This window comes from Colius striatus, chromosome 4 (genome assembly GCF_028858725.1).
Source record: "Colius striatus isolate bColStr4 chromosome 4, bColStr4.1.hap1, whole genome shotgun sequence".
NCBI classification, from domain to species: domain Eukaryota; kingdom Metazoa; phylum Chordata; class Aves; order Coliiformes; family Coliidae; genus Colius; species Colius striatus.
Window position 1 is genome coordinate 32979124 of NC_084762.1, and position 26237 is coordinate 33005360.

General features: G+C 39.9%; 1 protein-coding gene across 1 annotated transcript in view; it reads right to left on the reverse strand.

The window, feature by feature from the left end:
* Window positions 1–598: 598 nt before the first annotated feature.
* AHRR (aryl hydrocarbon receptor repressor) overlaps window positions 599–26237 on the reverse strand; it is a 72643-nt gene continuing 47004 nt past the window's right edge. Inside the window, exons 4-10 of the mRNA XM_061995849.1 lie at window positions 16367–16456; window positions 15009–15138; window positions 13301–13434; window positions 12032–12231; window positions 7530–7646; window positions 6592–6735; window positions 599–1721 (exon numbers count right to left, since the gene is read on the reverse strand). Coding sequence (XP_061851833.1) covers window positions 599–1721; window positions 6592–6735; window positions 7530–7646; window positions 12032–12231; window positions 13301–13434; window positions 15009–15138; window positions 16367–16456 — 1938 coding nt within the window. The remainder of the gene's footprint in view (window positions 1722–6591; window positions 6736–7529; window positions 7647–12031; window positions 12232–13300; window positions 13435–15008; window positions 15139–16366; window positions 16457–26237) is intronic.

A 26237-nucleotide genomic window follows, 5' to 3' on the forward strand; every position in this document is an offset into this window, starting at 1 on the left:
ATCAAGGAAACTTGGGAAGAACTTTAGTTTGAAGTGAAATAATTTTTAATGCATTTTCGGAAAACAGTTTTGCTTAATGCTATCCTTTTCAATGAAGAAGCTATGTTGGGAAGCCCTTGCCTGTTGCTATCAATTTAATACTGAGATAAAGTAATAGCTGCTGCTTCTTATTAAAGTAACAAAAAAAAAAAGCAAAAAACTCCTAAGGTAAACAGGCCACAATGAAGACCATAAACATCACATCATCTTGAAAAAAACAAACAGAACAAAGGCAGGAAAAACAAATAGCTAGAGCTTGGTAATGAACAGTAGGCAAGAGAGGAAAGATGATAAAGGCAAATTAGCAGGTACACCTGTGCAGTGCACAATGATTATTTTTCTGTGCCTGAGTTTTATCTTCCTTTTTTTCTTTCTAAAGATCAGTAAGAGAAGGAGGGGACAGGTGGGGAGCGTGTGTGACCATGTCTGGTTTTTTTCACACACACACACTCAAAATTTTTCTGCTGGCTTTTAATTTTAGTAACTTATTTAACCCAACTGGAAGAGAATCTACAACTTCTTGCTTTTATCATTATAAATATTCCAAGTGTTATAAAATCTATTGTAAAAATGTACATTCAGTGGCTTTATGAGACACAGGACCTGCTAGTGTATTTTCAGGAAAGCTTGCGTGTACTCTGTTCTGTCCACTGTTGGACAGTGGTGGAGAATCCAGGGGCTCACGCTTGATTGCTTGAACCAAGCAGGGGTTTTTAAATTCACATGGCATTTTAAATACTTCATTGTTCTGCCCTTTCTCTTCCCCTGGGCTGGGGCTGTAGAAGTGGCCATAGCACGCTGTGTGTGGCAGGTTGGGCATGCTTTCCAAACACCCAGAGGAGTTCTGAGGGCAAAATGGGGCCACCTCCTTCGTATGTGAACCTTTGCAAGATCTGTTCAGATTTAGGTTGTTGGGATGATTTGCTACGATGCATTGCCAGTTATGTGGCGTGTAAAGGCAGTGCCTTGGCTTCTGACAAGGTGAGGTTGCCTCACAGAGGTCCGGTTCTGTTTTGAGGTGCACTCGATTGGGGTAGCTAAACACCTGCTTTCTTACTGAGCTGTTCTCATCCAGCCAGGCTCGGTTTTGTGACATCAGGTAGTTATCAGCAATGTTTTCAGAATCTGAGTCATATTCTGTTTTGATAGCCATCTCCAAGGGAGGAAAAGTTGTGTCATAGAGAGACTCTGAGGACATGAATGGTCTCTGCAGTTTCAGATGGTCCGTTGCACAGCTCTCTGTACAACGCTGTTGTACACCCGAGTAAGACTGGCAGCTTTCCGCATTCCCCCAGTGGGAAAGGCAAGTTGATGCTAAATTTAAGGAACTTTGGTCTCTGTTGTAGAATGATCCAGCTCTCCTGTTTGAACACGTGTTTACTCGCTGGCTAATGGAACAAGAACTTGAGTTTCTTAAAGTCCAGCTATTGTTTGAAGTGCAGTTGTTCGGAACACCTAAAATCGATGTACTAGAACTGAGAGGTTCCTCTTGCATAAAACACTCACCATTTGTATGAGGCTCAAACTTCACTTTTACAGTGTCTTGTTCATTTTTTACTGCTGTCCAGTTAAGATGCTTCCACTGGCCGAGAGTTTCAATGGCACTGTTATAGGAAAGTCCCTCCAGGTTTCCTTTCAAACTGGCAAAACCACTTGGTATCTTCAGTTGTTCATCTTCTTCCCTTTCAATAACAGCAGAAAAAAATCAGTCAATCAGAGGTTTCTAAACGGATGTCTTCTGAGATAGAAATGGAGTGGCTCAACATATACTACAAGCTACACTTTGTCCTTAGCTTAATGTGGGACTTTCACATTCCAGTCCATATCCACCTTTGCATTTTTTTGAGAGCAAAAAAGAGTGTGCATGCATCGCGGCATCAATGTGTGTGCACAGCTACCTTTCTGTGGCAGTGTTTCATTTTAATTCTGTCATGCATTTACTCTTCCATTTCAGGCACACAGTTCACAAAGACTTTAAATATTGTAGTACAGTATGGTAAATACCTTACACTTTTGTCCTTCCCTTAAAATATATCTAAACAATATTTGTGTGTAGAGAAAACTAGAGATAAAAGACAAAGGAGTATCTTAAATGAGACATATATTGTTAAAAAAGAATTATTTGGACACATAAGAACTTTCTGATCAAAGTGATTTGAGGGAGAACTATAGGGGTCGTCATTTTGAGAATGCAGAGTTAGATGACAGGAACTAAAATTGGCCATAGGTTTGTTCTACATGTCTAAATAAGGGCAGGATAATGTAGGTGAGGCTGTTGTGGGAGTTTGCTACAGGTCACCTGATCAGAAGGAGGAAGTGGATAAGGCCTTCTACAAAAAACTGAGAGCTGCCTCTTGATCGCAATTCCTGGTCCTTATAGGGGACTTCAACCATCCTGGTATTTCCTGGCAAAGCCACACAGTCAAGCACACACAGTCCAGAAGGTTCCTACAGAATGTTGATGACAATTTCCTGTCACAGGTGGTCAAGAAACCAGTGAGGAGGGGTGTGCTGCTGGACCTTGTGCTGACAAATAAAGAGAGTCTGGTTGGGGATGTGAAGGTTGGAGGCAACCTTGGCTGCAGTGACCATGAGATGGTGGAGTTCAAGATCCTGTGTGGAAGAAGCAGGACACCAAACAGAACCATGACCCTGGATTTCAAATGAGCTGACTTTGGCCTCTTCAAAGACCTGCTTGGAGGGATCTCATGGGATAAGATCCTAGACGGCAGAAGTGCCCAAGAGAGCTGGTTGATCTTCAAGCACTACTTCCAAGCCCAGGATCAGTGTGTCCCCATATAGAGAAAAGCGGGAAAAGGAAGCAGGAGGCCTCCATGGATGAACAAAGATCTGCTGGGACAAATAAGGGAGAAAGCAGACATCTATGAGAAGTGGAAACAGGGCCTGATTTCTTGGGAAGAGTATAGGAAAGAGTATGAGAGCATTTAGGGGTGCAACCAGGAAGGCTAAAGCCCTTTTAGAATTAAACCTGGCCAGGAAAGGAAATGAAAACAAGATGGGGCTTTTCAGGTGCATCAGCAGCAAAAAGAAGATTAGGGGGAATGTGAGCCTGCTGCTGAACACAGAGGGTGCCCTGGTGACAGAGGATGCAGAGAAGGCTGAACTACTGAATGCCTTCTTTGCTTCAGTCTTTACAGCCAAGGCTGGCCCTGGGGATGCCGAGTCCAGCAAGGATAGTAGGATGGTCTGGACAACAGAGGAGTTGCCCTTGGTGGATGAGGAAGAGGTTAAAGACTTGTTGAGCAAGCTTAACACTCCTAAGTCAATGGGACCTGATGGGATGCATCTGAGAGCGCTGAGGGAGCTGGCTGATGTGATTGCTGAGCTGCTCTCCGTCATTTTGAACAATCATGGAGGACAGGCGAGGTGCCTGAGGACTGGAGAAAGGCCAGCGTCACTCCAGTCTTCAAAAAGGGCAGGAAGAACAACCCAGGAAACTACAGGTTGGTCAACCTCACCTCCATCCCTGGGAAAGTGATCGAACAACTCATTCTCAATGTTGTTAATAAACATAAGAAGGAAAAGATGGTTATCAGAGAGTCAACATGGATTCACCAAGGAGAAATCCTGTTTGACCAACATGATAGCATTCTACAAGGACATAAATGGCTGGCTAGATGAGGAGAGAGCAGTGGATATTGTCTATTTTGACTTCAGCAAGGCTTTTGACACTGTCTCCCATCACATCCTCATCAGAAAGCTCAGGCAGTGTGGCTTGGATGAGTGGACAGTGAGGTGGACGGAGAGCTGGCTGAATGACAGAGCCCAGAGGATGGTGATCAATGGCACAGAGTCGAGTTGGAGGCCTGTAGCCAGTGGAGTTCCACAGGGATCAGTTCTGGGGCCAGTCTTGTTCAACATCTTCATCAACAACCTGGATGAGGGGACAGAGTATACCCTCAGCAAGTTCCCTGATGACACCAAACTGGGAGGACCGGCTGATTCCCCAGAGGCTGTGCTGCCATTCAGTGGGATCTTGACTGCCTTGAGAGTTGGGCAGAGAGGAACCTTGTGAGGGGACTGACCTGCTGGAGAGCAGCTCTGCAGAGAGAGACCTGGGAGTCTTGGCTGATAATAAGCTAAATGTGTGTCCAGCAGGTCAGGGGAGGTTCTCCTCCCCATCTGCTCTGCCCTGCTGAGGCCTCATCTGGAGTTCTGTGTCCAGTTCTGGGCTCCCCAGCTCAAGAGGGACAGGGAACTTCTGGAGAGAGTCCAGCACAGGGCCGCCAAGATGATCAGGGGACTGGAGCATTTTCCTTATGAGGAAAAGGCTGCAGGAACTGGGGCTGTTTAGTCTAGAGGAGACTGCAGGGGGAACTCATTAATATTTACAAATATCTAAATTGTGGATGTCAAGAGACTGGGACATCCCTTTTTTCTGTTGTATTTAGTCACAAGACAAGGGGTAATGGGATGAAGCTGGAACACAAAAAGTTCTATTTAAATATATGAAAAAACTATTTCACTGTGAGGGTGAGAGAACCCTGGTACAGGCTGCCCAGGGATGATGCGGAGTCTCCTTCTCTGGAGGTTTTCAAAATCTGCCTGGAGGCATTCCTGTGCGACCTGATCTAGGTGAACCTGCTTTAGCAGGGGGGTTGGACTAGATGATCTCTAAAGGTCCCTTCCAACCCCTACCATTCTATGATTCTATGAAATTTATGTTTTCTTTCATTTTCTAAGATGGCCAGTGTGAATTCATTTTCCATGACTTCCAGCTAGAGTACTCAACATTAGTTAAGAGCACTGGCAGAGAAAGATGCCTTAGCATTTCCATGACCAATGCAGCAGGTTGAGGATTTGTCTTGAATTCACTATTATGCTGATTCCCAACGAGGCAGGATCAGCGCTACAAAACCAATCACTCCCTCTCTGAACAAGAAGTGGGCATCTCAATAATACACTGAATATGAAAACTTGGAGAGCTAGCAAGGCTTTTAGAAGGCATTTTCTTAGCTCACCATTAAGAACTTTTTCCTTGGGTACGGACTCAACATGCAAGTATAGGCATTTCCAGTAGAGGGAGTCCATGTTACAAAGAGAGAGTGTCCCACCGTACATCAAGAAAGGAGAGTATTTTCTCTCTTTTTTTTATGAGGTATTAAATACTTTCAGTCCTCTGCTAAATATTGTTATCTTTATTATTGATAGTCTTGAGATGCAAATGGTATGATACAAATTCACTGCAGAACTAGCTTCTCAGGAAATGGTGCAATGGGGAAGCAATGGACTGAATAAAATGAAATAGCCACAAAAACACTTCACTTTTACAGTGAAATAGTATCTAGTGAAAATTCTCTAAAAGAATGTATGTTTCCAGAAATACAAAAAAAAAAAAAAAAGTAGTCATAAGGGTGCAGTTTATTGCAGACTATCAGCAGGGCAGAACTGAATATGACCTTGAAGGCCAACTCCTGTAACACTTCATTCTGCAGGAACTCTCAAGCACAAAGGAAGGATTTTAACCACGAAGAGGGTTAAAATGTAACTACATAAACATCAAAGAGCATGCTTAATTACACAAAAAACAATTTATAAGTAGAGACTTGAATACAAGGAAACATCCCCTTTTAATCTGACTCATTCTCTCACAGGCAAGATGATGTTTGTACCCTCAGTAAAGGTTAGGGGGGAGCTCCTCTGCTATTCACGTGGCTCCTGGGAGATTGCTGCCTGCAAGGGATATCTATCTACTCTAGAAGTTCAGTGACTTTCTAATTTATTTCTTCCACCTGTGAGGCATACTAAAGGAAAAAAGAAAACCAGTGGTAATAACCACATTTGTTCCACGGGGCCAGATGGTGGCTGTGTACACCTCCTGGTCCCTGCTTATTCAGTCCACTATCTTGTCTCTTGCCTCAGACCATCTTGAAGAGATAACTCAACCAGGCCCACAGGAACTGGAACAGACAATCCCATGGAGGAATGAAGAAAAGCCTATTTGGAAGGAAAGGGTAAAATCTGGTGGAGAGGTCCTCTTTGAATGCAAATTTTTGAGATTAGTTTCCTCTCCAAGGCTAAGCCTACACCCAGCTAGATGTATCTAACTACAAACATACACTGAATATGAGCATCCTTGTTTAGATTGCATTGAACATCCACAACTGAAAACATGAGCTCAACTATCATCCATAAAGAAAAAAAAAGCTTAAAATATTCTAATATTAAAAAGTAGGAAAACAAGGACACTAAATGAGTGAAGAGTTTTAGATGTAAAGTAAATCAAAATCCTAAAATAGATTTTTGTGCAAGAAAGTAAAAATACGCTATTAATCAAGCATTTTGGTTTTGAAATATTCTGGTTTAGTATGTATGTACATTCAACTTCAGAAGAAAAAAAAAGAATGAAGAAAGGAAATAAATAAATATTGTTTAGGGTTATAATAGACATTTAATATGATTCAAGACAAAAATGGATTTTCATTTTGCAACTCTTCTAATTTGGCTCTTCTTTTAGGTCACTATAGTCCTTTTAAAGACCTCATACATAAAGAATACATTCACTTTTCTCAAATAGGAAAATATACTTACTTGAACATTTGCTGTTGGGCAAGAACATATTCTGAACAACCACTTCGATACAGCAGCTGGGTGTTAGCTTGAACCCAGACCCAGTGATCTTCGTTTGTTTGTACTTTGACTAGAGAAATGCCATTTTCTCCATTATTCTTTGCTACACGATTTAAAAGAAAATCTGTTTTAATATGATCGGTATTTAATATCTTTTCTTACCCAAACTATGGGTGAAGTTTCACAGGTTTGTTTGCTACTCTGGAATCATCAGCGTAAGAAAGTACAAGCTTAAATATGTCACAAAACTAGGCAAATTACATTTTAAAAATAAAACTTGAAAAGTCTGATGAGGCACCAAGTAACCAAGGATTTTTCAGTATTAGTAGTTCTTTGTAATTTTATCCCCCTCAGTACCATACCAAACAAGAAAATGTTCATGAAAAATAGGGCTATGACAGGAATCACTTTACAGAAGCTAAAGGTTTCCAGCAGCTACAACAGAACGCTGAAAACAATTCTACTCAAGAAGTTGGCCATTGGAGTAATCTTACCATCAAAATTTTATCCATTGTAAAATCTGAAATACAGCATAGACTCTCATAATATTGCCTCAACCATGGTAAAGCATGAGTCAAAGCTGCAAGCAAATCATGAGTTTTAAAGACAATACATTCTAATTTTCCTCTGCTTTCTGATCTTTGGAGTATTTTTATTTACTATGATTGTTCATATGTCTGTAAACTTGGCATCACAGTATTTGTGCCCACACCAAAATAGCAGACTGATTCAATACTATCTTTTGAGGCAAATAACATTTTTAAAACGGGTTTTACAGAGAAGAAAAAAAAAAGACAGCATTGAGACCAAAACCTAAAAAAAACAACATGAGAAAAGAAAAGACAAGGTTCTTTCCCCATAAACTGTATATAATCCAGAAGTACTTAGCAGACACATCTTTGATTTGCTTTTCAGCAATCTGTAACACATTAGTAAAAGCAGCACCTTCATGATGACTGTTTCTTCCATATAATTCTGTTGCTTCACACAGTCCTGAATTACCTTTGGAACTGGAGCTGTAGAAGACAGAAAATGTGGAAAAATCTGTGTCAGTGAGTGGCAGCACAGAAGAATCACAGCCTGAAAGATGGGATCTTTAAGCTGTTGCCCATTAACAAAGACGGAATCACAGAGTCACAGAATGGTAGGGGTTGGAAGGAACCTCTAGAGATCATCTAGTCTAACTCCCCTGCTAAAGTGGGTCCATCTAGGTTCAGTTGCACAGGAATGTGTCCAGGTGGGTTTTGAAAACCTCCAGGGAAGGAGATTCCACAGCCTCCCTGGGCAGCCTGTACCAGGGCTCCCTCACCCTCACAGGGACAAATTTTCTCCTCATGTTCAAATGGAACTTCCTGTGTTACAGCTTGTGCCTGTTAGCCTTTGTCCTATCACCAGGCACCAGTGAAAAAGGCTTGCGCCATCTTCCCGATGCTCACCCTGTAGGTATTTATAAGCATTGATAAGGTCCTTCCCAGTTGTCTCTTCTCCAGGCTGAACAGCCCAGGTCTTGTAGCCATTCCTCATAAGAGAGATGTTCCAGTCCCCTCATAATCCTGATAGGCCTCTGCTGGACTGTCTCCAGAAGTTCTCTGCCGCTCTTGAACTGGGGAGCCCAGAACTGGACACAGAACTCAAGATGAGGCCTCACCAGGGCAGAATAGAGGGGGAGGAGAATCTCTCTAGACCTGCTGGCCACACTCTTCTTGATGTATCCCAGGATGCCATTGGCCTTCTTGGCCATGAGAGGAAAATTGTTGGCTTGTGTTTAGTTTGCTGTCTACCAGGACTCCCAGGTCTCTCTCTGCAGAGCTGCTCTTCAGCAGGTCAACCCCAGCCTGTACTGGTGCATGGGGTTGTTCCTTCCCAGGAGCAGGACCCTGCACTTGTCCTTGATGAACCTCATGAGGTTCCTCTCTGCCCAACTTTCAAGCCAGTCAAGATCCCGCTGAATGGCAGCACAGCCTTCTGGGGAACCAGTCAGTCCTCCCAGTTGGGGTCATCAAGGAACTTGTTGAGGGTACATTCTGTCCATTAAGGTCATTGATGAAGATGCTGAATAAGACTGGACCCAGAACTGACTGTGGAACCCCACTGAATTACCCCACAGGCCTCCAAATAGACTCAGTGACATTGATCACCACCCTCTGCGTTCTGTCATTCAGCCAGTTTTTTATCCACCTCAATGTGCACTCATCCAAGCCACACTTCCTGAGCCTTCTCATGAGGTTTTTATGGGAGACAGTGTGAAAGGCTTTGATGAAGTCAAGGTGGATGACATCCACTCCACTCCCCTCATCTAGCCAGCCACTTTTGCCATCACAGAATGGCCATCAAGTTGGTCACGTATGACTTCCACTTGACGAATCCATGTTGGCTCTCCCCAATAACCTTTTCCTTTATTTGCTCAGATATGACATCCAGAATCAGCTGTTCCATCACCTTTCAAGGGAAGGAGGTGAGGTCAACTGGTCTGTAATTTCCTGGATCCTCATCTTGCCCTTTTTTGAAGACAGGAGTGACATTCGCCTTGTTACAGTCCTCAGACACCTCACTGGTGCTCCCTGATTGTTCAAAAATGATGGAGAGTAGCTTAACATCAGTCAGTTTCCTCAGCACTCATGGGTGTCTCCTCTCAGGACTCATGAATTTGTGGTGTCCAGCTTGCCTAATAGATCCTTAACTTAATCCTCCCCAAACAAGGGAAGGTCTTCTTTTCATTCTATTTTCTACACTCTGGGACTCTTGACGGCTGGCCTTGGCTGTAAAGACTGAAGCAAAGAAGGCATTCAGTAGCTCTGCCTTCTATGTATCCTCCATCACCAAGGAACCCTCCTCATTCAGCACTAGGTTCACATTCTTCCTAGTCTTCATTTTGCTGATGATATACTTGAAGAAGCTCTTCTTGTTCTTTACATTCCTTGTCAGATTTAATTCCAAGAGGATTTTAGTCTTCCTTGTTTCATCCCTACATGCTCTGACAGCACTCTTATACTCTTCCCAAGTGATCAGGCCCCTTTTCCATATTCCACAGACTTCCTTCTTCCATTTGAGTTGTTTCAGAGGCCTCCTGTTCATCCATGGAGACCTCTTACCTGATTTTTAACTCTTAGGTATACAACAATCTTGGTCTTGGAAGAAGTGGCACTTAAAGATTAACCAGCTTTCTTGGGCACCCCTAACTTCTAGAGTCCTATCCCATAAGATTCATCCACACAGGTCTTTGAAAAGGCCAAAGTCAGATCTCCAGAAGTCCAGGGTCACAATCCTGCCTGGTGTCCTGCTGCTTCCACACAGGATCCTGAACTCCAACATCTCATGGTCACTGCAGTCAAGGCTTCCCCCAACCTTCACATCCCTGATCAGACCTTTGTTTGTTAGTACAAGGTCCAGCAGCACACCCTTCCTTGCTGGCTTCTCAAGCATGGTTCAAGTATATAGTAACCAACATGAAACAATTATTTATGTGTCCTCCATAATTTGCTTGCTCAAACTACTGTATGACTGGAATTCTATATTCAAGTAAGAGCAATATTTATGTTTAGGAATATTCTGCTCATAGATGACTAACTATACCTGGAATAATGAATTTTATATTGAATTCAGATAAATGCTGTGTGTATTCAAATCTACGTATTCAAGGTACATACATCACACTCAGCAGCAATGCACCTGAGTTAGCTTGACTTCAGTTTGCAATAATCACCATATGATTTGAATGGATTTCTTCCAGTCTTTTGTTCTAAATGCTTGTTTGGTCTTCAAAAAGGTGCGAAGTCTGTAACCTTGCTTTACAATTTTTTCCTATTATTAAGACCATCAGGAAAAAAATGGCCCACCATGCTTGGTTATCGTGCTTCAGGTCTGAACCAAAGGGAACACTGAAGTTAAGTTCCCACTTCATTCTTGTCAAATCCTTAGCCAGTGTCCAGTCAGTTAATAAAACTTAAGTAAAGCACCTCTCTTCTAGGAGCTGAATTCTGTTCTTCAATTAATTTTAGATGAGCCACTGAAAAATTGGCAATTGGAAATTACTTTCCATCTCTATTCCAAAAGCCTGCATAGTCTGTTATATCAGCCTTTCAGTAATTTGAATCTTGTCAAAAGGATATATGCACTAGGACTACATTACATGTCTGCATAGTAAATCCACACATACAGCATAGTCTAATTAAATATCAAATTGTGATGCTGTCAGTCACACTGATGAGCATTTTGCTTCACAGGAATAGACCTCATTGCTATAAGGTTTTATTTAATCAAGTAAAGGAAATATAATCCTAGCCCTAAACACCAACTAAAATTCAGTTCTAGAAGAGTAAGGAAAATAAGTGTTGGGAAGGAAATGAGGCTGAACACAATCTGTCCTGATGTTCTGTGACTGCTAGTGAGTGATCAGTCCCAGGCCATTTAGTGCAATTTTAGACTTACGTGCTCATGAGCCTTCTGTTTGTAAGATAAATACATTTACTAAATACAATCATTTGACTATATGTGAACACCCTCATACACACAGAGTCAGCTTTCTGAAGTATTCCTTTTCCTTTGTTTGCTACTGGAGTCCTGTGTCCAGTTCTGGGCTCCCCAGCCCAAGAGGGACAGGGAATTTCTGGAGAGAGTCCAGTGCAGGATCACCAGGATGATCAGGGGACTAGAGCATCCTTCATATGAGGAAAGGCTGTGGGAACTGGGGCTGTTTAGTCTGGAGAAGAGGAGACTGAGGGGGGATATCATTAATATTTACAAATATCTAAATAGTGGATATCAGGAGGTTGGGACCTCCTTTTTTTTCTATTGTATCTAGCAACAGGACAAGGGGTAATGGGATGAAGCTGGAACACAAAAAGTTCCATTTAAATATAAGAAAAAACTATTTTACTGTGAGGGTGACAGAGCAGTGTAACAGGCTGCCCAGGGAGGGTATGGAGTCTCCTTCCTTGGAGGTGTTCAAGACCCGTCTGGATGCGTTCCTATGTGTCCTGATCTAGGTGAACCTGCTTCTGCAGGGGGGTTGGACTAGATGATCTCTAAAGGTCCGTCCCAACCCCTACCATTCTATGATTGTATGAAAATGCCCAGGTCCAAATAATTGTGCTACCAGAAGATACTGAAAATTGAATTGCACTGGTAACTTCTGAAGGTTAGGATGATAACTTTCCAGTTTTTGTATAAAATTTAATATAGAGAGTAATATAATACTTAATATGTATTATATATAAAGGACAATATATTATCTCAATTATAAAAGTTATTATGTATTATATAATTAAATCCACATAAATTATTCACTTTTCTAAGAAAGAGTTTAAAACTGAGAGTTATTTAGCTTAATTTGTAGTTTTATATGCTTAAGAAACATAATGCCCATACTTTACTAACTGATAAAAGATTAATTTAAAAATACTTTGTATTCACTGCTGCTGCATCCTCAGCTTTGTGTTTTGCTTTCACAAGTAAGCTTTTCATCTTCATCTCTGTCATGGAAGGGAGAAGAAGTGGTACCACTATGCAGAATAAGGACAGCTGAGGTGGCAGTACTGTTCCCGATGAAGACTTCTTCCTTTGTCCGAAAAGAAACTTCAGTTTGCCTTGGAACTGCATTGTCTGGTATACAAAAAAAAAAAAATCTTAAGCATTTACTATAAAAACATTCAAAATGCTAATGCAAGTCATGGACTGGGATGCAGCTGGAACACAAAAAGTTCCACTTAAATATAAGAAAAAATTATTTTACTCTGAGGATGAGGGAGCCCTGGCACAGGCTGCCCAGAGAGGTTGTGGAGTCTCCTTCCTTGGAGGTCTTCAAGACCCGCCTGGGCATGTTCCTATGCCACCTGATCTAGGTGAATCATTCTATGGTTCTATGATTCTATGACTGTGTTGTTTGATCTGAAAACCAGTTTTGAAACAGGGCAGAGATCAAGTTGATAGCAAGTTGCTGCTTCTCAGCAAAAAAGTTTTGTACTGCAAAATGACCAGAAAAAAATCAGTCCATTTGAGTTGGGTGTTTTCCAGAGCTAAAAGACCAACCAGGGATGTAGAAATGACTAACTAGTATGGCTGTTCAGACCAACAAATGAGTAGTCTTCCAACAAATGAGGATCTGAGAGAGAAGTTGCATTTCCCTGTCTCGTGTTGATTCTCTTTTTTTTCTTTGCACATGCTATACTTTCCCATAGGAAGAAACAGCATCGGGCTTTACTAAACAAAAGAGGAAGTGATTTCTAGAAACGTCTCACTCCTATTAAGGATATTTGAGGAGCGTGTGAGACACTTCCTAATTCTGTTCTTTATTATAAGAGGGCCCTCTACAAAAGGGGAAATTTTTCCTGTTCCTTAGAGCAAATACTTTGTGCTTAAATGTTAATGTTGAAAGTCAGGCTTTACACCCTTGTGCTAGCCCTAGTACAAATTGAGGACAGATATTGTCCAAAAGAGCTTAAAACACAAACTCCATAGATTCTTTCAATTTCAAATATTGCAACCTTCTCTTCTCACATCACTCTTTATACCTATTAATAAAATGTCTTGAGGTGTTTCTTCTTAGTGCACAGCAAATGAAAAGTATATCCTGACCATGGCTCTCCACAATATTTGTACTGACATATTTAATATGAAGTAATTAAAATCTAGTATGTCATGGCTACAGTTCTTTAAGTGAAATTATACTTACAAGGAAGCCAGAAGTACTGTCCAACAAGCAGCGAACTCGACAGATGAAACAACGAGTTAAGAAGGAAGAATAATCTGTTGTCATGCTGTCGTTCTCTTGTGCCTTAAACAATTTACTGAGAAAATATTCTTCTCCTAAGAATAACAGTGGAAGCAATATATATCAGATCACGCTAAAAAAGAATGAAAATGTTCTGTAGCCAATTGAAGAAGTTGTTATGGAAATTACTAAAAATTACTTTATGGAAGGGCAAATATTAAACTGTATCATGTATAGAGACAGCTGCATATGCTCTACTTCAAGAAAATGGAAAAGTTCTTTTTTTGAATGAGATTCAGGTGAGTTTCTTCAGAAACTTTGACTTTTTACTTCCTGAGTTTTTGTGATTTTTCATGATGCAAAGCAGGGTAACAGGTGTTACTGGTTTTGAGATCACAGATCACAAAAAAAGATATTAGAAAACAGGACCAAAATAGTGAAAAATGCTAATGCAAGAAAATGCAAGAAACACTAATGAACAGTGGCTGATTAGCAAATTTTCAGCTGTTTCATCCTTGATTTTTAATGAAGCATATTCTAGTTTTGGACTAAAAGTGCATAGCCTTTAAAATAATCCCAAAACACACAAGTATTTGTACAGAAGCATGAATTTAGGAACTGAAATTCTCCACTTTATATATTAGGACAAAAAATCCAAATCCAAACTTTTCATAATTTGAAATATTAGTGAACATTATTTACTTGTTTTTTCTGCATGCTTCCTACACAATCTTGCAAAGTTCCTCAGATATCTGTAAGACTCTTGCAAAACTGTGTGACCTACTCTAGGTGGTCCTGCTCTGGCAGGAGTGTTGGACTAGACGATCTTTCAAGGTCCCTTCCTACCCTTAAGATTCTGAGATTCTGCGTGAAAACAGAAACTGCAAGAAATTCTACCAAAGTTTCATCACTGACTGTATTCCTGAGGGCTTCATCAAAGGCTGCTGAAGGAATTCTTGCCAATTTCTCCATACTCATCTGAAACTCTGCTTCCATAATTTCTTTCTTCAGTTACTTCCATACCTTCTGGTGAAATGCACACATTTTGCCGGGATCAACAGTTCTTCATGAAGTTAACAATTTCAACCCCATTTTATTTTCTGTAATCATGATTCCAGCTTAATGGCTCAGGTAGGAGAAACGTTGAGCACACGTATCCACCTACCATCCTAGGGAAATGCAGTCTCAGAGGAAAAAGTGCACTGCTAAAACTACTTCTTCTTCTGAAGACTCCTGTCTGTATAATTTTGCATGGGAAAACAAATGGCAGAAAGTGATGTTGCCACTGTGGTACTGCACAGAAACATTTTGCATGGCATGTTTTTGCATTAATGAGAGGAGTACTAATGTCCTGATCAGCATGAACAAAAGCTTGGTAGGACAAATGCTTATATGTCCATTCTGCATGGATAGGAATATCTGTAGCTATGTTAGTCAAAGAAAAACAAAGGAAACATCAACTTTGTAGCCTTATTGGCACACACTAATTTACAAATGTCAAGGATCAGGAAGATACATCATCTAGGGGACAATACCATCATAAATGACCACTACACAGCTTTCCAGTGAAGACTCTGACTTGACATAGAACAGACATGGGTGTAGGTGAACTGCAATTCTCTCTCTGCACAGTGGTGCCTACATTTCCAATCAACATATACAATCCCACCTGTTTCTGTCTGTAGTTGCTGTCCAGACAACATCTGGGGAGGATTCATGGCCCAGTGCAGTTGTCTACAGAAATCCTGGCGATCATCCACATGAATGTAATCATATATGTTTTGGTGCATTACATCAGTCTGAAATAATTACAACAAGGAATGTTTAATTTGTGAGTGTAGTGGGGCAGACACTTGTCTTTAGGTTGATACTTTCCTTAAAATAATGACTGGCATAGATACCTTCAAAGCAAAGACTCATTGAAGAAAGTTACTTGAGAGGTCCCTGTTTTTAGACATCTGGGTTTTGACTTCACCTCCCAAGATGATTATTTTTTATTCTTAACTCTTTTGTGCATATGCAAATATAAGTCACTAAAATGTCCAACTGGCAGCTGGTGACTAGTGGCATCCCCCAGGGACTGATGCTGGGACCAATCCTGTTTCATTTCTTGACAAGTGAATGATAAGTGCATCTTTAACAGGTTTGCAGAGGGTACCAACTGCAGAGAGCAAGACAGCTACTCAGACTTTCACAGGCTGTAAAAAGGGTCTGACAAGAACCTCAGAAGTTTAATGAAGGCAAAGTTCTCTCTAATTCTGGACACTTCAGGAAAAGATAGTGGCATACCAAAGTAAGCACCACGTGAGGGATGGAGGACGTAACACATCAAGAGTGGAGAAAAGAATGGGGTTTGTTCAGCCTCAAGAAGAGAAAGCTTCAGGAAGAAATTACTGCTGTCTACACTGAAAGAATGAGCAGGTGTAGAGAAGACAAACTGGGAGGACAAGAAGCAAAAGACACAAATTGCAACATGGGAAACCAAGACTTGATATAAGCCAAAAATAATTACAACCATGGTGGTTAAACACTGAAACGGGTCTTCCAGAGGGGTCATAGAAACTCAAAACTTCATGAGTCCTGGATCAGTCTGCTCTAACTGGATCTGCACTGAGCAGGAGGTTGGACCAGATGACCTCCAGAGGTCCTTTCCAACTACATGGTTCTGTGATTCTGTGACTTTACAATACATTTGTTACACACAGGCAACTAGTCTAGGATAGCAGCCTCTTATACTGAAATTGAAAGGAAACTTTTAGCTAAATCTTATTTTTGTTGACAAAACCTTTACAAAAGAAACAGCATTACAATTCACCTTCACCTGTCACATCGCCAGAAAAAGAAAATTAGTCTGAAATGGCATAGTAAAATAATTTCAATTATAGTGCTTGTTTAATGAGTAGTAAAAGGATAAAGTGAAACAACATATAGTGATGCAATTTAGAATGCCAGTTAGCAGTGGTGACTCCAAGAAAGTCATTACAATGACAGTAACTACATATTCTTAATATTTGTAAATATATTTACCTGATGAAATCCCAGATAGTCCACAATTGTCGATGACGCATAAAATATCATTCCATCTGCACTCACCACCAACGCAAAACCATTCAGTGACTGAAGAAGGAAAAATAATATCATTAGAAAGATAATCAGAAAAATAAAGACTAAAATGGGTATAAAATGTAATAATTTAAAGAATATTCTAGATGTGAAAAAAACACTGTGAAAAAAGTGGGATGTAAAATTTTTTGAGAAAGGCCTTTTTTCCTAACATGAAAGACAAATAATGACCTGGAACATGCTTTTATCCTACTTTTAAAAAGTTAGGACAACTAATTACAGTGGAACTAACATATTACATTTGTAGTTTATTATCACTTTAAATTTTATTTTGTCATTAATTCATATCATTAAAAGTTTAACAGAAAGTGTCAACTACTAGTTTTTTGCTTTCAATTTAAAACATCACATTCCATAATAATTGCTTTGATACATGCAAATGATATTTAATCTGTAGCAACAAAATTAAATACGTGTGTTGTTGTAACTATGACTTTAAAAGTGGATGTCTATTTTTTAAGTATGGAAATCTCCTTTAGTTCCTCTAAATACGTAGGTAGCATAAATGTAATGGCAAAAAGTAGGCAATAAATATTGCACTGATATAATCGATGCTTAGTCTAGAAAAATGCTAAGAATCTATAGATTCTGTAGAATCAGTGATGCATGGAAAGCAACCAGAGGAATACAAAAATAGAAGTACAGATTAAATGGAGCACACGATGTAAACATTAAGATCCATCACACTGCAGGCAGACTAATTTTGCCTCTCTTCCCTTGATACAGATTCAGTAACATATCTTCACTCCAGCTAGTCTTCTAAGCTCATTTAGATGATCCTTCCATGTGGTGCTTTTGAGGTCTTTTGAGATTACAGTTCAATTAGCTGCTGATGAAATACTGCTATATTATTATTATCCTTGCTTCACCTTTCTCTCAATTTACTGTTATAGCAATGTGCCTATTAATCCTGAGTTAATCCTAAAGCACAATGAGGGCAGATTTTCAATTGCTCCGTAACCAGATACACTGACATATTTTTTGTGAGCTTGGTTCTCTTTTTGGTTCCTAAATAAGGACCAGATTTCCAAGACTGCTTGAAGCCTGTTCACACTATGACAATGGTGGGCAGAATTTCAAGAGTTCAGCATACAATAGGCTGACCTCCTCAGAAGATTTGGCCCCAGTCACAAGTGTGGAGCACCTTTGGAAATGTGGCCCAGTGGGACCAGACATGGCCAGGGGCTCTGCGCCTCAAAAAACCTGTCAAAGAGTGACTGGAGAAGTGTAGTGAAGAGACTGCAATGGCTCACCTATATTTGGTAAGAGCTATAGCAGCAAATGATTCTATCAAGTCAATGCTAACCATGAATCACCACTAGGAATAGTCAAGCACAAGTCATTTTCAGCTCCAGGTCAGCTCCATAGATACAGATCCTTTCCAGAATAAGCTTTATTTCTGCCTAGTTGGGTTTGTGTTGAACACTAGTTAACCCAGTCGACTCTTCAAGACTGGTGCTGTTTCTAAATAATGCCCAAATTCATCCCAGCACCTCATCAACTGGAAGAGGATGTGTCAAGACTTCTACATCTTCACATCTGTGCCTTTCACTGCACTGACAGGAGCTTCCATAGATGCTATCTGTCATTTCCATTTCCAGTGTCAAGTGAGGACAAGAGAGAATTTTTGGCATCTCATCTCTTTGGACTCCTCTTCACAGCAATGATGTGATCACATCAGTGATGTGATGTTAGGAATTTTATTATATTTTGAACATCTGGCAGGCCTTTTAATTTGGGCAGCCTAAAAATTTCAATAAAACATAACTGTAAGACATTTAAAGGATCTCCTTCACATCTATGGCTGTTATCTTGTACATTCCAAAAGATGTCCAGTCCTGGGCAGGTAGAAATAAAGAATATTAAAGAAATATTCTTAATTAAATAAATATTCTTAACCTCTGCAAATTAGTGCACCAAGCACTATCTGGGAAGGCTTAAAAATGACCACAAGATCTGAATGCAATCAAAGAATGTGACACAGTATCATTCTCAGCATCTTTAAAATGTGTCTTACATTGTCCAGCAGGCAAGTTAAGAGTTTTTCAGACCCTGTAGGAAATAGCTGGGGAGCACTTGCCTTTGCCAAGGATTGCTTTTATGAATCAAGAAAGAAATACTCTGATTTGAAAATTAATCTTCCCCATCCAACATATTTGTACATACTCTTTAGGCCTCAACACATACCCTAAGAGATCAGTCTCTACCTTTAAAATGTAAAACTCTCCCACACAGTGAAAGGTAGGCAGACTTTACAAAAGTTTTTCTTTCATGGAGCCAGAATCGGGCTATACCAGGTGCAGCAGTTTATAAGACTGGGAAAGGGAAATGGGACCATGTGCATTTCTAAGGGTTCAGATCAGTGGACTGGCAACTACATCTGTGAGGTTGGAGGAGGTATTAAGTGAGGATGGGAGGAAGAAAGAGGAAAGAAGAAGTGGAGGAAATGTTCAAGGAACCACGTGTTTAAGTTATGGTAGAAATGAGTATGGATTTGAGGGAGGTATGTAAATGAAGAGGATTCCAAACTTCTCCCACTTTGTTTTTTTCTCAAAATGCTGATGTCCTCTCCTAAGTTAGGATCTCTTAACTAAGCGTTGCCTAGTTTTCATGACCCGAAAAGCAGACATCTGATGCTCTGCCCTGCAGGCAGAAAAAAAGCAAAATCCACTTTGGTGCAACAACAACTTTTGTGGAGCCACATGAGGCTATTGAGGATTAACACAAATTCCATGTGTTTAAACCTCATTCTAGCTGGGAAACCAGCTGCTTCAGACACACTAAAAAGAAATGAGCTGGACATAGAGTAAAACTTCATAACCAGTGAGTCCTACCTATGACTGCAAATTTCTCTTCATCTCGGTACTATCCTGAACTGCAGTTCTGTGTGAAACCTGACATCTGTAGTGCAGAGGACTCTGAATAGAGTTTGGCTGAGGTTTATACTTTACTCACCTACTTGCCACAGCTGAGGAGATGTAAGGGGGTGTTTCCTAGCACAGGTCTGGTACCCCAGGAGTAGCTAACAATGATTGCAAATTAGTAGAAAAAGATCTCTTCTGACTTCACAGATAAATCTATCAGGTATCACATACAACTCCATCCTCAAGCCCTTTACAGTAACACTGCATGGAGATTTTCTATTGTTCTGGCCAGAATCACAGTGAGACTGAGTGGAAGAGAGAAATAGCTTCAGTTCATGAGAACGAAGAAGAACTATTCCCAACTTTTTTGTTTTCAGTTACCAGGTCTCACATCAAATAGGACAACAAAGTATATGGTTCTACTTATGATTTTAAGCATTCTCAGTTACTGAAATAAAAATCTCTGTGGTAGCTTCCTCTCATTCCCAGTGAATGGGAGTCTGCACCGGTGTGCTCTGTCAGAACCACAGCAGCCATCTGCCTGGGTAACTGATACTCTTGAGGGGAGGAAAGGGAAAGAGGATGTGGATCAGCCTCATAACCATCCAGTTTGTACCCTCTAATGTAAGCCCATGTCTGCCCAAAACACAGAGGGGATAGCACAGAGAAGTAAAGGCAGCTCTCCTCATTTCACTGTATTCCTTTCCATAGGAATAATGAAAAGCCTGAAATAGGGCTTTTGGATTTAGAAGAGGAAATAACCAAACTCCATGGCTCAATGTTGATGGTATTTGCTTTGTGCACAATGGGTGTGTTTTAATCAATAAAGTCCACTTGCATCTGACCACAGTTTTTGTCAATTTTGCATATACTTACATGTGCACAGCTGGACAAACCCACACACAGAAACACACCCACACAAAGATACTAGTGTGGATACCAAAACCTTTGCAACAAAAAACAACTTACTTCAAATCTGCAAAATATACATGGCTGTAAGCTGCCATTTGGTAAACCATATGGATTCAATGACAGATGGAATTTCTAATCCAGGATAATAGCTGAAACATGTGAGACAGGCTTAAGTATGAATAGTGAACATTTGTTTGTTTGTGTTTGGCTTTTTAAACTCACTTACGTGAGTTTTCTACATTGTACTTAAAAAATGATACTTTTTTTTTTCCAAATGGAAAAAAAAATAAGAGCTTGGCACCAGACAGGGGCCTGTGTTCTTTTGAAAAAAACATGTACATCCAATTATGTACTCACGAAAAGCTGCACCTGCTACCGAAAGAAAGAAAACAATTAATCTGCCAGTTCAAAGAACGTACGATATTATTCTGGTGCCTACAGTAGCTGTCAGATGAAAGTTATCAGTTCCTTCCATTAAGAAGTTTTCGAAATATTATTAGTCAAGAGGTTCTCTTTGGGAATGAAGGCAAATATTTTGAGGAAGATAGGACTTCCTTTGGCAAGATCCTTTATATATCCTGACATTTTTTTCTGGTCCCATAGCAGAAAATCAGCCAGCAAATACTTCAAAGATATTTTGGTCAAGGTCATGGCATAGTAAAAATAAGAGGGGGGGCAGAGGGGGGAGAACAAGTTCCAGTCCACGTTTCTCTTATTACTCTTCCTTGAAATAAAGGAAAACCCACTAGCATTAGGTCTCCAGAGACCAAGTTACTATGGCTACTAAAGTACAACAGTCAAGGCCTGCAGCCATGCCTTGCTTTGAACAGATTTTCGAGTCACGCAACTTGGGTACTAAATTTCCAGGGTCAGTTGGCTCACAGTGTATCTGGAACAGCTTCATTTAATAGTGGATTGCTGGGGTTTCACATCCTATGTGGAATGGGGCCATTTTCTGGTAATCTAAATAAGTAGCTATTTAAAAACCCTGGAAATGATATACTCATTCTTGTCTTATGAATATTAGGAGGAAAACACAGACAGTTAATGTGTCTTCTGTCTTCAACTGTATTGTTTAGTGAATCCGTATTTCTTTCCACTGGTGTTTTTAGGACTCATAATTGCTCTTCACAAAAATCCCTCTGGAATCCCTGAGGTTCTCTTTATAAACTGAAAAAAAGTATTTGAACTCTTACAGAATCCTGAAATAAAAACCCGCATAAAAGACTATTCAGAAATACCGTATCTGGTGACATCAGAATATGGCCTTTGCTCAACAAGTACAGTATCTCTTAGCCCTCCGGACTCTTATGTATTTCTCTGATGTCTACAAAGTAACTTCAAAAGGAATATTTCTGTGAGTAAGCATTATTTTGTGCAAAGGGGGAGTGGCAGAATTGGTTTTAGCATTCAGTTTTGATCAAAGGCTTGCATGTACTGCTTAGTTTTTAGGCAAAAGAAACAAAACAGAAGATAAATTTCCATTACTTGAGCCAAAGGAGGAAGTAAATCTTGCAGACTGAAGCCTACAGGCTTGGGTTTATATGGAAAACCTTTTGGAGAGAAAGTGCTTGATCTGATCTGATCAGCTTTCATATACAGCAGAAATACTTATTTTCAAATACAAAGAAATATGTGCATATAATTACTATGGCTCTTTTCTTCTTCTTGTCTTCCCAGATAAAACCAAGTCCGTGTTACTGCCTGTCTCCTTGAGCCTGGATATGACTTCAGGCTCCTTAAAGACAGTATGGAAATTCAGCATCTAGTGTGCACTACTCAGAGCAGGGCCCGGCAAATTCATTCACGTTTCCAGAGGAATTTGAGCCCTAGCCCTCCTATTTACTATCAAAGGGAACAGCTGTGCCATCTGAAAGGCACAAAGAATTGTGCACCATTCATCTGGTGAAATTTCTCGTTATTCCGCTTTTCAGTATCTCATCACTTCCACTGAGGAATGAGGGCAACTTTGGAGATACTTGTTTACATGTGAGTCTTCAGTCTGACAAGGGCGCTGGAAGACTGTGGCTCGTCAAGAGGCACCAGACAAAACTGGCCTCCTGGAAATCAGTTAGGAAAATGTAAGTCATTGGACTCCGGTAATTGTGAGCTATAAACTTTCAAGAAAACATAGTAGTTCCCTGGAGGGTGAAATTGTAATGTGTGCACACATGTAAATGTATTTTAAACCATGGTGGTGTTGTTTTTTATATGCTCGATATGTGATAAGTATTGGATGCAAGCAAGAGTAATTTTTCCTTTAAAGTTGTTTTGATTGCCTGATGCAAAATTGTAAATACAGTTTTTCTTAGCTTTTTTTCTTTCTTTAGTTTTTCCAAGCTAAGCTTTTGTAACAAAGCTTGCTTAGTCTGCATCAAGTCCTTGTGTTAGGGCCTCTATCCTTTAATATATGCATGAGCCTCTGGCCTCCCATGGGCCTGGTGCCTCAAAACCAACCACTGTGCCCAAGATGGTACTGAGAAACAAGAGCCGAAGCATCATTTGGCTTTGTATGTGCCGAAAGTTGATGTGGTGCACACTAGAAAGAGATACAGCCCAACTGAATCCCACTGTTTTCACAAGTACTAAGCACGGAAAATGAGAATACAGACTGTGCTCCTAGAATGGAGCAGTACTAACAACTAATAGCTTAAAGACAGGTTAGGGAAGGTTTTGTTACTGTAAAAGTGAATTTATGGGTGACACTAAGCACCTCAGTACAAATTTCTTAGATGACATCTCGAGGTCCCTTCCAACCCTTAAGATTCTGTGATTCTGCGACATATTTCTTTAGAATAAATTCTTAACAGCAATAATGCTTTCTAGCGATGGCAAGGTTTGGTGGATTTTTTCATGTCTAAGTTCAAAAACTCCACAATTCTTTTCTTTGCATTATCAATTAGGATTTCATATGGAAAATGAGTATTTGAATACTACCTGTGATGAACAGACATTACAGAAGTACAATTATTTGTAGTAATCTGAAGAAGAAAAACATTCAAATCATGAATTCTAAAATTATGGAGAAAGAGCACATTTTATTTATTAATACACAGGTATCTGTATCATGATTACTGGACATGTTTGTGAGTAACTGCATGAGTAAAGTGTCGTTTACCTAAGCAATTATCATGAAAGGATACCAAAGTATGACATAATGTTTCACACCTTTTCCATTACCCTCCTCATTAATCATGCTGTTGAATTTGAAATTGTGCTTTACTAGTAACGGAACCCTACTGTTAGTGCTCTTCCACAAATGCTATGCTTGGACTATGCTTGGAAATAGAAACAATCTTTATATTGATTTATGCAGTTTCTCATTTCACTTCCTCAAAAGCAGATGTTGTATTCACAGATGGAGGCAAAGCTGGGGCAATATCATAACTTCAGTGCAAGTTCAGCCCTTCATTCTTTTTGAGTTCTGCAGCTGCTCTGAGCTTTTCAGTCTTCCGTTCAACAACTTCAATATAGAAAATGCAAGCCTGATTAATTACATCTGAGAAAACTCAAAATGAAGCATTAATTGCTCACTGCTCTGAACTTGTAATAACAAATTTAGTTAGGTAGCCTTTGTGATAACAAATGTAGCAAGATTATCCATTATCTTCCACAGAAATAATTACTGAAAAGAGTGGCAAGTAATATTTATCCAACACATGGACAATTAGACAAATATAAGTACCAAATGTCTGGATTTTTTTTTCTGTGTTGTTTACATGTAAGTGCATCAAGTCCTGAAGAGAAGGAGCTGCCATAATATTCCATCCACAGCTGACTTTTATTTGTACTTGCAAACTGTTAATGATGGTGAATGGCAGACTTCTCTTTCTGTAAGGAATCAAAACTTAAAAGAGACAATGTTGCAGCCTGTATACTATAAACAGACCGTGATGTCCTAATTTCAGAGCACTATTTTTCTATCCATTTAGCACAATACATCGCGTTTTCTAATACAGAACTACTTCAGGAGGTGTGGAGAAGAGCAAAACAATGTATTTCACATTGTGTTCAATAATATATGCTAATGAGCTTCTTTTAAACACCACTTCAGGTCAGTGGAGTTTTTAGGGAGTGTGGCATTCCTGAATTTGACTCTGAAAACTGTCTTACTGTGCATGTCTTGTAACCTGTAAGTATTCTGTTTAAAATGCTCTCCCAAGCAATGCTTTCTCTAGATGTCAAATGGATGACAGTGGATCATCTGGAAGGAGGTAAAAATGAAAAATTAGAGACAACAACTCTAACCTGCACATCTTAAACTGAGTTATAGACTAGATGAATGAACCCTTCCCCAAGGCCCTTCTCTAAGCTCCTGCTTAGATGTTTTAGCAGACATTTCTTATTGCCAAAAAAAGTATGATTTTAGTTACTGGTGAATTCTGGACACATTGCCATACTGAGAGGAGCAGGGAAGGTGCAGAACACATTGAGGAAAATACTTGCTGTTGGTCACCATCTGCTTTTGCAGCTAAGAATTCTTGGAAGAACTACAATTATAGTGGGATACAAAAACTATCTTTCTTTTTTATACTCAAAATGTCAGGGACAAGAGCGATGGTGATTTCTCTTGAAGTTCTTGGAACAGGTATGGAAGTATCTGAAGGATGCCTGTATGTCCTCGAATCTCCAAATCAATACCATATCCTTGCTAACAGGAAACAGTACATTCAATGATCAGCATCACATTTTTTAATAGCAGTTTTCTTTTCACTCCAAACCTATCAAATAGCATATTCAAGTCTCATTAACTGAGACAGGCAAAAAGTAAAACTGAAATGTACTATCTGTATTACAATATGTAAGTTTCTTTTGCAACCTTCACAACCACAAAAAAAAAAAAGAAAAAAAACCAACACTGCAAATTTACAAAAATTCTTAAGACAACACACAGGCTTGCCCAGACCTGCTTTCTTGCTCATCACTTCACCTTACTGAGAAGATTGCAAAGCTGCAGCTCATTAGCTTTTCTGAGTTTGGAATGAGAAATATACTGGAATCAAGAGTCAGCTGTAAATACAGATTAGGCTACTAATTTATAATGTCACTTCAACCTGTTGAAAACCAGTTAAACAATGTAAGACTGCAATTATCTACGATAAGCAACAGGCATTATTTAAAGTGTATTTCTATTTCATTTGGTGGTTTTTTTCACAATACATGACTTTGCCATCTTCAAAAACAAGATACTCCCTCAAAGGCAAATTGAATGCAAGGAGTCCAGATCTAGTAGCTGAATAAATCCCAGTGCATCTATATGATGCAGTGTTTGCATACAGATATTGATCGTATTGATTGCTGAAAACAACATTCAAGGATTAGCTCTGAAGTCAGTGAGAGAAAAAACCCTAACTGAGCTGAAATGGGAGAATATATTTTGTAGGGGAGGAAGTCACATGGCCACTGGACTGTCTCCAGAGGCACAGAAATAGCCTGAGCAGAAACAGAGGAAGTGGCTGTGAAAAGTGAGCTGGGGTGGAGTTGGCTGCAATGAAGAGTTTGGAGACAGCAACAGCAGCCTGAAATTCAGATTCACATCTGGTCTTTGCCCAAAGCTTATTGATTCTCTATCTTAACACTGCCAATGGACAGCTTCTTCGTTCACTGGTACACCTAAAATTTCTCAGCTAGGCCTTCTCATATGACAGCAGGTTTGCCTCTGCCCTGACAGATGGAGGCCAACTTTTCTGATGCCAGTGGAAACCAGAAAGGAGGCTATGTCTCCTTGCTGCACACCTGTGCTAGCTACCCACTCCCCCCGCTCTATTAAACCTAAGCTGCTTGTCCTGATTTTCTGATTTGATCACAGCTTGCTCCCCCTACAATTATAATCCGTCATTTCATGTTAGAGATGCTAAATATTAACTCTCACCAATCCAACGTGTTAACCCTATCCATATACAATATTTGAAAACAAAGGTGTTTCTCATTTTGCTAAAAGGCTCCATCTGTAGGGGTACCTGATTTTTCTCCTTCAAGTCTCTCCTTAAAACTCTCTT